The following is a 14,032-nucleotide window of genomic DNA, read 5'->3' as shown; positions in this document are numbered from 1 at the left end:
TGTTATACAAATTTTATGTATACCCCCTTTAAGGGGCTGTATCTTAAACAAGCGATGCTCCAATGAAGTTTATATGAAATATTCTATCTTTTTTTCGATGAGGAATCAGCTCCTTAAATGTTTTACACTTATTCAGTTACACCCTGTATATTTATGGAGTATTCTCCATAGCTTACGTTTGGAAACGATTCACGATTCTTGTTCCATCTATTAACATGTGTACAAAGTTGGGTTAATTTCATTTCTGGTGTATAGAGATTTTGTCAAAATAAACACGATAAGGTTTAATGTCTATACACTAGGGTTACTATGCATCTTCATCAATAGTAAATAAAAAATTAAAATATATAAAAAAACAGGAATGAGGCATGTGGTATCAGTATCACGGTGAACCGTACACGAAGTATTTATATGGTGTGAAATATTGAAATTTCATTAGGAATATTTGGATTAAGTCATATACCAACCATGCGAAGGCCTGTAAAAACTAAAAGAGGAGGTAACAATACGCATACACGTTTAAGAAAATGTTTTGCAACCATAGTTGATAAGAGAACACTTAATTTGGATTTCCCTACCCTAGAATTGATGCTAATAAAAGAATTGCAAGTGGATGTAGATACAACCGACCTAGAACTAACAGACATTCTACCCCTCATGCTGGCATTTTTTATGAAAAACTGGCAGGGTTGGCAGAGAAGTACGGAATATCATAGTGGTACACTAAATCTCGCAAAATGGTTTCAAAAATTCAAACGATACATCACAGTGCGAATAAATGTCCTAATCAAAAGTGAATTTAAGAAAGCCCAAAAAATGGTTGGAGCAGACCAGAAGGGGAGAACAACACAAATAAGAGTTTTCATAATAGTGGAACTCAAACAGAGTATTCAGTTCCGAAAGTATTCGCTTCTTTTTCACTATCAATACAATGCCCGCCCAAGTCCCTCCATGCAATAGTTTTTACAGAATCTGGTGGTAAGATTTTGAGTTCAGTTAAATAGTCTTTGAATGTTATTTCAGAAAAATACACAAGTAATTTTTGGCATTTATGCCAAACAAAAAATTGAAATGTGAAGAGCAAATTGATAAATTTGCTTAGAAATGTTACCTAAGTACTTTGTTTGAATAAAATTCAGGTAAGTTTATCTAGCTTGTCAATAACAATTCTGGTAAATGTTAAAATCTCATCAATATTTTTTGAAAGACATTATTTTGTAGAGGATTTAATATTTCTTACTGTTTTTTTGAGTAAGTATATAACCTTCCACAATCTGAAAAATGAACAAAGGAAAATCAATAGAAAATCTGTTGGTGTAGTTGAGGGCAAACTGAAAAGTTCACCCCTAAAAGTTTCTGCATAATACAAACCACTGAAGAGTCCGATTAGTCAGTAACCTGTCGTTAAATAGCTTATGATAATTTCATCAATAAATTTAAATCCTACTCAAAATAATGCACAATTGAACTTAATACTCGTAAAAATAAAAACCACAAAATAAAGCCTTGGATAACTGATGAACTTGTCACATCCATTACAGGAGTTGAAAAATGAACATGAAACTTACAGAAATAAGGTGTTTGTTTGAAGGTGGTTGACAATGTTTCGTGGTGTATTTTATCAGTTCGGACTTCCATTGTCTAATATAATATAAATTGATTTGATAACCCTGAAAAAAAATCAAAAAGATTAATCGAAATTAACAATTTTATTAAACAAAAAACTGAAATTACAAAGAAATAACATACAACAACAACCAAACAAATAAAAATTGAAATATTAATGAAAGCTAAAAAAATTGATAAAAATTAAAAATATCATTAACAAAAAAATGAAAAAAGGAAAATTAAAAGATTTCAAACCAAGTTATGTCACAACGTTTCGATTGTTAGTATCCACAATCGTCTTCGGGTGATAAATGGACTCAATTCCTCCGAGATCTGACTATTTATAGGTCATTCGAGTGCTTTCACCTATCCCCTCTTCTCTCTTTCCGCTTCATTGGTTTTGGCGGGAGATGACCGTTTGGTCGTTTTTCGCTTGATTAGAGGTTTCCATATGTTACGTATCTCTACGCTAGCTTGCCTGAATGCGCTGTTGGACAACATATACGCGGCTTCTTTGAATTTTCTCCTAAACCAGTGTTCCTCTTCGAGGATGATTTCAGCTTGAGCCCACTTGGTGTTGTGTTGAGGAGTCCAAACATGCTCTGCTATTCCGGTTTTGCTGGTTTATCCTCGTTGTGTATGTTTCTTGTGCTCAGCAATGTGAACTTTCAATGGCCTCTTAGTTTCACCGATGTATGATTCTCCGCACTCGCAGGGTATCCGGTAAATGCAATTCTTGGAATCGCAGTCTGCGTTCGTTGGCCTGGTTTTTGTGAGGCTGCTACGGATAGTGTTCCCAGATCTGAAGCAGGTCCTGATGTTATACTTGGACCCAATCCGTCTTATCCTTTCCGATAATCCTCTGAGGTAGGGAAGTACAAGTACTGGTTGTGGCGGCTTCTCTTCCTTGTGGAGTTCTTGCTGTTATCTAGCTAAGGCCTATTCTACCATCACTTTGCAGTAACCATTCCGTTGAAGGTCATTTTTGATGATGCCTAATTCCTTTTTGAGGCCTTCCTTTGTATTACAGAGCCCAAAAGCACGGTCCAGTAGAGTCTTAATGATTCCTCTCTTAGTCGATTGGAAACCTCTAATGAAGCGAAAAACGACCAACTTCCGCCAAACGGTCATCTCCCGCCAAAACCAATGAAGCAGAAAGACAGAAGAGGGGATAGGTGAAAGCACTCGAATAACCAATAAATACTTAGATTTCGGAGGAATTAAGTCCAGTTATCACCCGAAGACGATTGTGGATACTAACAATCGAAACTTTTTGACATAACTTGGTTTGAAATCTTTCAAATTTTATTTTTTCATTTTTTTTGTTGATATTTTTAATTTTTTTCAATTTTTTCAGCTTTTATTAATATTTCAATTTTTATTTGTTTGGTTGTTGTTGTATGTTATTTCTTTGTAATTTCAGTTTTTTGTTTAAAAAAATTGTTGTTTTTGGTTAATCTTTTTGATTTTTTTTCAGGGTTATCAAATCAATTTATATTATATTAGACAATGGAAGTCCGAACTGATGAAATAGAGATAAGGTAAACTAAAATTATAAAACAAACTAAAAATGTATTTTATAGGGGAAAATTTAATTCAACCAAGGATAATTAAAAAAAAAACATGCCAACCACAAAATGAAACCTTGGGTTTCATTCCCGAAGAGATTGTCTTTCAGATCAATCATGACTTGCACAGTTTCCAAACAGTTTCGGATGTTAGAACCAGAACAAACCTAATATGAACATTTTCACATTTACGTTCTCAACTTTAAACGAAAATGTCATGTCAGTCATGTCAGGTTTGTTCTGGTTCTCAGTTTGTACTGTTTCGAATCGTCCAACATCAGTGAGTCAGTTGTGGACTGAAAAGGTCAATGCGACAAAATATTCAGAATTGAGTTGGGTGACTGTTTTCTGACTGTTAGAAACAGTCCGGCCAGAGAACCAGAACAAGCCTGTCGTCACAAACATGGCGACGCACATGGCGGGCGCCATGTGCGTCGGGCCTCATGATAACGGCGCCCGGTATCATCATCAGGTTTGTTCTGGTTCTAACATCCAAAACTGTTTGGAAACTACGCAAGACATAATGCGTACAAACAAAAATTCTCAAACAGTCCGAAATAGTCTCGGACAATTGGTTGAAGCAGAACGCATTTTGAGGAAACCAGTGTGCCACCTATCGTATATATGAAGAGATGAAGGCAAAAAAATGTTGATCACGTCTAATTTGTTATATATGCGAATCCTTGTAGTAAGTTCAAATGTTATCTAACCTCAATCATCAGTTATTTAAATCACATGAATAAAAAAACATCCTAGAACATAGGTCAAACAAATTTCCACATGAATGCGCATGAGCAACGGAAACAGTTCTCAACAGTTCAGCCTCGAAAGAACGTCACATCCATTAGAAAAAGAGATTACTAGAAAAAGAGATAACTTGAAAAAAGTCAATTCACAGGTATTCTGAGGAGTTAAAAAATGAACATAAAAAGTACAGAAATAATGTGAACAAAATTATAAAACAAACAAAAAATGAATTTTAATGGGAAAAATTTAATTCATCTAAGGATAATAATAAAAAAACATAGCAAGTTATCACTGAAATAACGAAAAAGAATAAGACAAAGTTTTCAATTAAAAATGAAACAATGAAAACCCAGCAAGGAATTGTAACGAATAAATTAAATTCTTTTTCAATTATTACCTTGTGAACATATGTGTTGAAATGTCATAAAAAATTAAGAACGTTAATGCCTTACCTGATTGTTTTTTTAAAGAACATATCTCTAAAATGCTCTAAGTTCCTCAAACCAGTACCTACCCAAAAATTGAAATTATTGAAGTTATATCAAAACTTAAAAATAACTTTTCCCCAGGTCCTGATGGCATATCCACGACTCTTATTAAGATATGCATAGGCATCTAATAATACCATTGGTTCATATAATTAGCCTAAATTTTAAACATGTTCTTATCAGTGGAAAGAATCATTGGTTACACCTATATACAAGGCAGGTAAACAAAAGTATTGTTGGCATCTATAGACCTACCTCGGTAATGAATAATTTTGTAAACATTTTTAAGAATATACTCAAGAAAATATTAACGGTTTTCATTGAAAAATATCAAGTTATAACTAACAGACAATTTGGCTTCATAGAGAACTCCAATATCGAAAGTGTAGTTCTTGACTTTGTTGAGAAAGCTATGGGAGCCTTTTGAAGAGATCAGAAAAGTATTGACAATCTTTCTTGATCATGCCAAGGCTCCTGACAAAGTATCACATGACAAGCTCTTGAAGAAATTGCATTGTTATGGTATAAGAGGATCAACACTGCCTCTGATTCAAGACTACTTGACATGGACGATGCAAATAGTCAAACTAGATCATGAAACCAGCAGTGCCAAAGAAATGAAAATTTGGATTTCTCAAGAGACATAATTTCCTATGCTGATGACACAGCTATAGTTGTAGCTGGAAATTCTTGGGCAAGGTGTACACAGATTCTGAAGAGATATTGAAAAATATCCAAGTATGGCTAAACTACAACTTAAGTTCAACAATCTGAATTTATAACATTTTCAATACTCCAAAACGACCAGCTTAATAAAGATACACTCTGTATAAATGAAGCCTACATACTCATTATTATCTAACCTGGATTTTCATTGATAAACATAAATTTGAGCATGCGCATCCAAGAACTGAAATGAGATCTATGCGAAATCTTTCACCCAAGCTGCCTCACTTAAAAAAAAAATCACACTCAATGGTTTCTGCTTTGTTATTGTCCGAGGCTATATAATATTCAGATAATAAAGAAACTCGGTGAATTCAAAATTAATATTAGAAATTTCATTTTTGAAAATAAAACTTCAATATTAAACATCTTCGGCTATTTCATTTATGGTAAATTAAATGTGCAGGATATATTTTTAACTGTCAGTTAGAGGAACAGAATAATCACAGCACAAGCATATCTTATGCTTAGGAGATTTCTGAGCCGCTGGCTGACAATATATCACTAGCAATTTAGTTGATTACTGTAAATATCCATTTTGTGTTATGTTGAATGAATTGTTGAAATTGTATTCATAAATTTTCTGGCAATGCAGTTGTCAGTTGATTGCTCAAAACACCAACGCCGATTTGAAAACTTGACAAGCTAACTTTGGTGTCACACCAATAAGTGGTTCCACTTATGTCTCGCTTGCTTTTACGCAGTTATTTTTATCAAATAGGTACTATTCTTGGCCAAGGACCCCCTGCTCGGTACTGACGATGCCCAACAGGTTGAAACAGATGTCTACCGGTGACTCTTAAATTGAAATCAGATTGGGAATGATCAGAATAGTACTGTTGGGTATTGTAATGAAGTTGCACTGCATTTAGTTTTGGAAGAACAAGAACATAAAACTTATTCATTCAACAACATACAGATAGAAATGTGAAATAGTAATTTAGTGTCTGTTCAGTTTGAATGTTTGAAAACTTCTCCCTGTTCTTCTCGTCGACCTCAGGGTTGTGCCTAGCATCCGGGAGGGGGGTGACTATACACGGTGAACGCCTGAACATGGCCTCCACCTTGAAAGGACTAGCTTTGAATGTCTTCTATTGGGAGTGGACATATTCTGCTGATGGATCTCTTGACCATTCCAGTTGAAGTCCGAATGGTGGCAACGTGATTCTTGTTGAGTCGTTTTCCATTCGAGGCTTTGGTGAACTTTGGAAATAAACACTTTGCTCCATCTTTCCCAAAAAATGCTGAGTGATTTGCTGCATCATTTCATATGATGACAATTTGTTTTGTGGTATGGTTCTCAAATCTGCATCTGGTACCCCAATGAGCGATCTTCCGACTAAGAAGCGTGCCGGATTAAGAGGTAGAGGATCTGATAGATTGCTTCGATTTGTGGTAATAAAGAATACTTCAAAAGTACGGTGAGCGTTTCCCGTGACTCGTTTCATATGATTTTTTATCGATTAGCCGGCTTCCCACAGACCTCCAAAATGCGGATAGTATGTCGGAATGAATTTCTATTCAATACCTTCGATTGAGAATGATTCCGTTAGTTGAAGTTTGTGGGATTGAATGAACTTACCCAACTCGGCTAGTTCAGAACTGGCAGAGACGAAATTCTTTCCGTTATCAGAAAAAATTTGGGGTAGCCAAGCTAAGCCCAAGGTTTTAGCGTTTTCGTTGATTCCAAAATCACTACATTCAAATTATGTTGCAGATCACGAAAGTATACCAATACCTTCGGATCGTTAGAAAAAAACTTTCGTAATTCAAAACAAGCAGACTTTAGTACAGAAAACACACCTTTACAAGCATCGTCTACATAGAAGTTTTTTCTAATGATATTTGCCGTCTCAGGGTAAGCTGATTCATTTTCAGTGGCAACATATGTAACCGTGTTCAGTTCATACACTGAGATAGGATTATCGGGACTTCGCCAAAGGATTCTTTGAAGAGATCTCTGTTCGGGATGTATGAGAACTTGACGATACGTCTTTGCAATATCTACGCATACCAGGTAGGTAAGCATACTTCCTCTGAATCATGGGTCCTACTATTTGAAGGTCATTTAGAGAATATTGAGATGACGTGGATGGAGGCAGATGCGTCGAACACAACGCGAAGTTTCGTCAATATGCTGTCTTCGCGTATAACTCCGTGGTGTGGCAGATAAAAAGAATATTTTACTGTTTCATCTTCATTAACCTTGTCCATGTGACCTAAACTTTCATAGTCTGCCATGAAATCACTATATAAATATTTGAATTCACTGTTTTCATTAAGCTTTCTTTCTAGAGAAATGAAACGTTTTCTAACTTGTTCACGCCATTCGCCTAGATTTTCCAAAGATTTCTTGAATGGAATTTCAACTATAAACCTGCCATTGCTTAGTCTACTGATGGTATTCTGTAGGAAATGCTCTTCGCACAATTTCTCTTCTTCGGAAAAAGCTTTGTCAGGAAATATCTCTTCGATTTCCCAAAAACAAGCTAATTGGTTCTGAATGCCAGGGTTGTGAGTGAAATGACAAGAAACTTTTTTCGAGAATGATTTACTAATGCCCTGAAATGACCCAACCAAGTTGAGTTTTTTTGTAAAGTTGGGTCGTTACGCCCCAGAAAAATTTGACCTACACATATTAAAGAATAGAAGTGATCCGCTCGTATCAACATATTCAATTCAACTGGGATCTGCAAGATATATGTCATGTGGAATATTTAGTCTAAAGTGGTTTGATATTTTTGTATGCGGCAATTTTCTCATGATTTGCGGAAGTATATAACAGTGAATGTTTGTACGAAAAGAATTGTGTTGAATCAAGATCAATAACCGAATCAGAATTCATAGCAGCATCTGATGCCGCTCAAGAAGATGTGTGGATATGCTCATTTCTGAAAGAACTGGAAATTGTCATCGAAGAATTGACAGTATTTGTTTGTCGATAATCATCAGTTTGGTTTAAAATCGAAAACACCATAAAAGAACCAAACATATTGACAAAATGTCATTATATGTGAAAACAAGTGAGGAATGGTTTGCTTTTTCTTATCATATGTGTGTTCAGAGGAACGTTAACCAAGCCGCCCTCAAGAATGAAGTTTTTGAAAATTAGAAAGTCACAATCTATTTTTTCAGGAACGTGAACAAATTCATTATGATGTTAATTATAGTTTTCATAGAAACCATGAATGTAACGTTTTCGACATATAAATAAAGTTTGAATATTATTTTCACTAATTTTCAAATCTGCAAAATTCAGTATTTCCTGCTGAATTCCAAAAGTAATCTGTAGAGTGAGCTCTGTTTCGTGTTGTGACGAGAGTTTTTGTGAGTTTCGTCTGTTTTCATGTATGAGACTCACTGTCTCAAGTACATAAAATTGATATGAAATTTTTCCCAGTTCATGCGAGATCACAATTGAATGAGTATGATGCCATATTCTCAAATCTTAAATCTGTTCAACATTATACAAGCTGTTTCTTTCTGTTTCATTGGGGAATTTTGGTGTTTTCCCAATTCATCATATGAGCATCATCTCTTGTCAAAATATGATCTACTAAATACATTTTCTTATATACCAATCCGAACGAACACTAGAATAATACAAGAAATCGAGATATAAGAAAATTCAAATTAGCAGAGCATATTTTGACAAAATTCTGAAGACAGAACTCAACAAAAGTAAAAGGATTCTGGATCATAATCAATTTCAATCGTATATGGCTATCTCTCCTGAAATAATAAAGTAATTGATCTGGAAAAATTTCATGCTACGTAAAATTCAACATCCACTGCACCAAATAATTTAAGAGAAAACTTCGTTCAGGCCAGTCTCAAATTACCTACATAGGTTAATGGATTGACACCTATCAGAAAACAGCTACTCCCCTGGCTAATACCACGAAGGGCATTGGATTATATCCGACAAAAAGAACAGAGACAGACAAAGGGAAGAGAGGAAGTTCCCGAAACTTCATCCAAAACGGAAAGAGGAGAGAGAAAACTCATAAACGCCAGAATAATCTGTCAAATATGGTTTATATATTTTTCTTGACATACTCATCACAAAATTGTATGAATTTTTCCCTTGTGTATGTAGGTATGTAAACAGTGATTTATCACATTGCTGGTTCTAGTATAGGGTCTTCCAACAGGACTTCCAAACTTTGATAATTGATAACTGTCGTCTTGTTATAGCTACGTCTGTCAAATTAGTCATTTATTCAGTCTGTTTTGTTAAATCACCATGGACAAAAACACGTGCGAATAATAAAACTGTTTTATCAAAATGGATGTTCTGTTAGGGAAACGTGCGCGCACGCTTCGCCCATTTTACTGTAGTCATAATCGTCCTGCGGAGAGGACTATTAGGAATGTGGTGGATAAATTTGAGTCCACTGATTCAGTAAAAGATTGACATTCGACATCAACAAAATTGTTTGATCTGTCAGGGTCAAGGTTTCTGTCACAGATCAAACAATTTTGTTGATGTCGAATGTCAATTTGTTTTTGAGTCCAATTGGCTTATTCAGCGCATTCGGGATTGGATTACAAGTCATGTCTTTTTTGAATCATGCACGTGGTTTCCTCTTCAAGGAACAGGTGGTTTTTAATTTGATAATACAATGATATATCATTGAATCTACTATATATTGTTTGTCTGTAACGTCCTGAGTTTCACCATAGTAATTTTTCATATATGTTACGTCCATATTTCATTCAAATATACTATATATTCACAAATAACTAGTTACTTATTTTAGAATTCATTGTATAATAACCTTAGTGATCCACGCGCAGGTTATCCTTTGTGGATTTTCTCTGGGTTTGTTTACTTACATTCTTCAATAATGAATTGAAAGTGTATGTATTGATTCTTTTGTAAATAATAATAATAATAATTATTATTATTATATAGTTGGGTAATCTGAGAAATTAGTTAAGATATTTGAGTTGCATCTATTTGTTTGCAAGCAGTATGTTGAATACAAAGGATACGTTTCTCCCATTATCAGACCCACATCTGAAGTCCCTCAAGAATCAAACTTATTGTTATTTCTCCTTTTCATAAATGATCTCTTAATGGAAATGTATTGTTTCAAACTTTAGTAGACCGATGAACTGAAAATGTTTCATGAAGTTCGAAATCTTGAACATTGCCAAAACACCCAAAGAAATGTCAAAATTATATTTTGAGTTCAATGTCATAAATGTCTGTGTATTAACTTTCACATTTGACTATAAAATAGAATCAACCTCACTAAACAGATACCAAAACTTAAAAGATCTCGGGGAAAGGGTAAGCAGGGGTAATGGCGCGCTCCTCTGTATCTCTGTCAAAACGGCACGTAGCAACACGAGTGACAAGTGAGGGGCGCTTAGGAAGCGCCTCAAATAGGAAACGATTCAAACTGCCAGTGAGCTCGCGTCGTCCGACAGTGAAACGCGTTTCTTTGTTTGCAGCTGCGTCGATGTAATTTTTGGTTATTTTTTTTTGTCGGTAAGTCCAAGATTCAAATGTTTATTTAATTATTAATTTCACTTTTCTGGCCATAAAACTATTCTATTTTGTATTAATGTAATCTATTGTCAACAAAAGTGTAAAACTTTTTTTAAATTTATGACAAAACCACCGTTTGGGGTTATACCGCTCACCTGAGCGCCATTACCCCTTGGTAACTTAATTTTTTACTGTTGCAGATATGCCAAGAAATCGTTAAAGGACGACCGCTAAAGCGGCTTGGACCGAAGCAGACCTTAAAGCAGCTAAAACTGCGATTGAAGGAGGTTCGTCCAAAATAAAAGCGGCAAAACAATTTAACATACCATTCACTACTTTGAGAGATCGACTAAAAAATAACAACTTGAGCAACCCAAAGCTAGGTCGCAAGCCCATTTTTACCCAACAACAAGAAAATGAAATTGCAGAACAAGTTAAGCTTGTTTATAAATATGCTGAGCTCAACAATATCAAAAACAATTTCGATCAAAACAGCAGGATTGGATTGGGTACACGCCTTTATGAGACGCAATCCTTCAGTTACCGTACGCAAAGCTGAAGCAACAAGCCTAAATAGAATTTCTGCTTTTAGCAAAGAAGAAATAACACATTTTTATGATACACTTGGCACTTAATGGAAAACAATAAATTTATTCCGAACAATATATACAATTGTGACGAAACTGGTATCACCACGGTAACAGACCCGGGAAAAGTGCTCGCCGAAAAAGGACAAAGACGAGTAGGATCAGTTACAAGCGGTGAATGAGGAAGCAACATTACGGTTATGTGTGCTATGAGTGCAGCTGGTAACTTTATATCGCCTATGTTTATTTTTGCCAGACGGAGAATGACGCCTTTATAAAAAAAAAGATGGACCAGTTGGTGCAATATACACCAACTCTAAAAATGGCTGGATTAACGAAGACCTATTTGTCACTTGGCTCAAACATTTTGCTGCATTCGTTAAGCCTACCCAAGAATCACCTGTGTTGGTAATTCTAGACAATCACAGCTGTCACATTTCGCTTCAAGCTTTTGATTTTTGCAAGGAAAACCACATTACCATGCTTTCCATTCCACCACACAGTTCCCACAGAACGCAGCCGCTGGATGTGTCTTTTTATGGGCCGTTGAAAGCTGCTTATGAATGCAACAGGCACATGAAGACACATTTAATGTCTAAAATCACCCCATAAGACGTTGCAGGTCTTTTCAATAAAGCTTACGCACAAGTTGCTAATATTAGTAAAGCAGAATCTGGATTTTGAGCCACAGGAATTTTTCCATTGAACCCAAATATTTTCACTGATGAAGACTTTCTGGCAGCGTCATTGATGTTACAAGAATCGGAAAAAATTGCTGGAAACCAAGACCCAAACGTTCAGAATTTTGAAGATGTTCAATCTGTTGATATGATAATAATTTCGGGACATGCATCTCCATTACCAGGACCATCAAATAAGGACCAATGCTCTGAATCTGTTTCAGCAGGTCCTTGTAACAAAAAAACTTGTTGATGAGCAAAGAACTACGGTATCCTTTAATTCTATAGCAACAACACCAACTATTGCACCATCTTCCAAGCCAGCTCAAAGAAAATGAAAACAACATGCTACTGTATTAACTGCGACTCCTATGAAAACTATTTTAGAGGATAAAGAAAAGAAAAAACTGGTAAAACTCAAGAAGACTGAAAAAGATGATCAATCAAAACCAAAGAAAGGTGTCAAAGAAAAGAAGAGCAAACAAATCAAACAAAAATCTTACAAGAGAAAAATTTAACAAGAAAATTCTTCAGAGACTGAAGATGAAGAACAGCTTTGCGATGATGACAGTGATGACAAAATGTATGTTGACGACGAAAATTATAACAAGTTTAATATCTGCGAAGAATTTGGAAAAAATAACGAGCTGTGGTATCGCTGCACCAACTGTGCAATGTGGGCTCACGCTATATGTTCAGGGTGGGATTCGCCGGATGGATATATAAGTGATTTATGTGTTCACTAATTTGTTTTACCTCTAATTTTCATTATTATTTTATACTATGTTATAATAATTGGAGTTTATTCAATTTTGAAGAGTTTACTATATTTGTTGTATTGAAATATACTAATATTAAGTACAAATGAGGGTAACTGTTACTAGTTTGTGATTGTAGACTTAAGTTTTATTGTATAAGGTTGATCTCATTATTATTTGTTTAATTAAATGTGTCTTACCAATTATATTCCTAAACAAAATGTGTGAGCTTTGTTACCTCGTCCCCTGAGCGGCATTACTTAAAGTCCGGGTCGGGGTAATGAAAAATGTTTTTTTAATGTTTTCCTACTAGTAGTAAGTCATAGATTTATGCTTTTGTTGTTGAATTGAATGTTACTCGATAGTTGAAGACTTTGATAATTTTCTCAATTTTGATTTATATTAAAATTCAAAAAAAAAAAAATGTTTTCCTTAAGTGAACGCCATTACCCCTGCTTACCCTACATATGATCAGAAACTTATATTTATATTGATCATCTGGGACAGCACTGCAGCTAACAATCAAATTTCTTTGTGAGACAAAAACTCATAGTAGACTTATAGCAGTTTATGGCATTTGAAAAAAACTACTAATAAACATTCCTTATTTTTCATTCACAAAACAAACTGTAAAAAATCATGTATATATTGTTTTTCAACATATGATCGTTTGTTTTGCCAAAATGTTCATAAAACATTGCTGGAGAAGTAATACTTAATCAAATTTGAATTTAAATAAAATACCTTTGTATGTATGCTGAGTGACCGAAATATCTATGGAATTCACTTTTAACAAAATTTTAGATGACATCATTGTGCAACAACATCAGCACCCAACCTGGGCTCCTTTGAGTTTGAAGGAACTACTCAATTGGCCATACATTGGAGTAGAATATTTCAGTCCAGAATTATCATTCAAAAGATACAATCGTGGTGAATATATCAGATACTTGAGTTTTTTTAGCCCTACGCATGCTGAAACTGATAATACAAATTTCATCGAACAAGTTGAAATATTGAATCCATCTGAAGAAAGAAATTCTTACACTCTCAATCTTTTGAAAACTTATACCAACCAATATTTGGAGGTCATTAAGACTATGGAAAATGTAAGTATAGATGTTTCCCTTAAATCAATATTTCGGAAAGTAACAGTGAAATTTTCACTGAATAGTTTAGAAAACCGGAACACGTCTTTCTCTATGCAATAGCTTTCTCAAACGTTTTTACACTGATTGAATTCTACTTAATTTATACTTTATGTAATAACAATTTTAATCATGTGACCTTCCACCTAAGAAATGACATTTCTTCACCTAGGTTTAGGTAAAAAATCAGTCAGATAAGATAATGAAAAATATTATTACAAC

At 34.7% G+C, this 14,032-nt stretch overlaps 1 protein-coding gene and 1 long non-coding RNA gene across 2 annotated transcripts in view; both read left to right on the top strand.

The window, feature by feature from the left end:
* Nucleotides 1–281: 281 nt before the first annotated feature.
* Nucleotides 282–14,032, top strand: part of LOC111504331 (uncharacterized) — a 29,858-nt gene continuing 16,107 nt past the window's right edge. The window contains exons 1-2 of the mRNA XM_023158861.2: nt 282–499; nt 13,467–13,771. Of these exons, the coding sequence (XP_023014629.2) occupies nt 469–499; nt 13,467–13,771 (336 nt within the window). The 5' untranslated portion in view covers nt 282–468. The remainder of the gene's footprint in view (nt 500–13,466; nt 13,772–14,032) is intronic.
* Nucleotides 10,371–10,890, top strand: LOC111504332 (uncharacterized). Its single transcript, XR_002721992.2, has 2 exons — nt 10,371–10,637; nt 10,838–10,890. It is a non-coding gene; the product is annotated as an uncharacterized lncRNA (long non-coding RNA).

The sequence above is a fragment of the Leptinotarsa decemlineata genome, unplaced genomic scaffold, assembly GCF_025532065.1.
Source record: "Leptinotarsa decemlineata unplaced genomic scaffold, Ldec_3_MD MMD2_tig00000505_RagTag_RagTag, whole genome shotgun sequence".
Classification (NCBI taxonomy): domain Eukaryota; kingdom Metazoa; phylum Arthropoda; class Insecta; order Coleoptera; family Chrysomelidae; genus Leptinotarsa; species Leptinotarsa decemlineata.
This window is presented reverse-complemented; position numbering and strand designations above follow the sequence as displayed.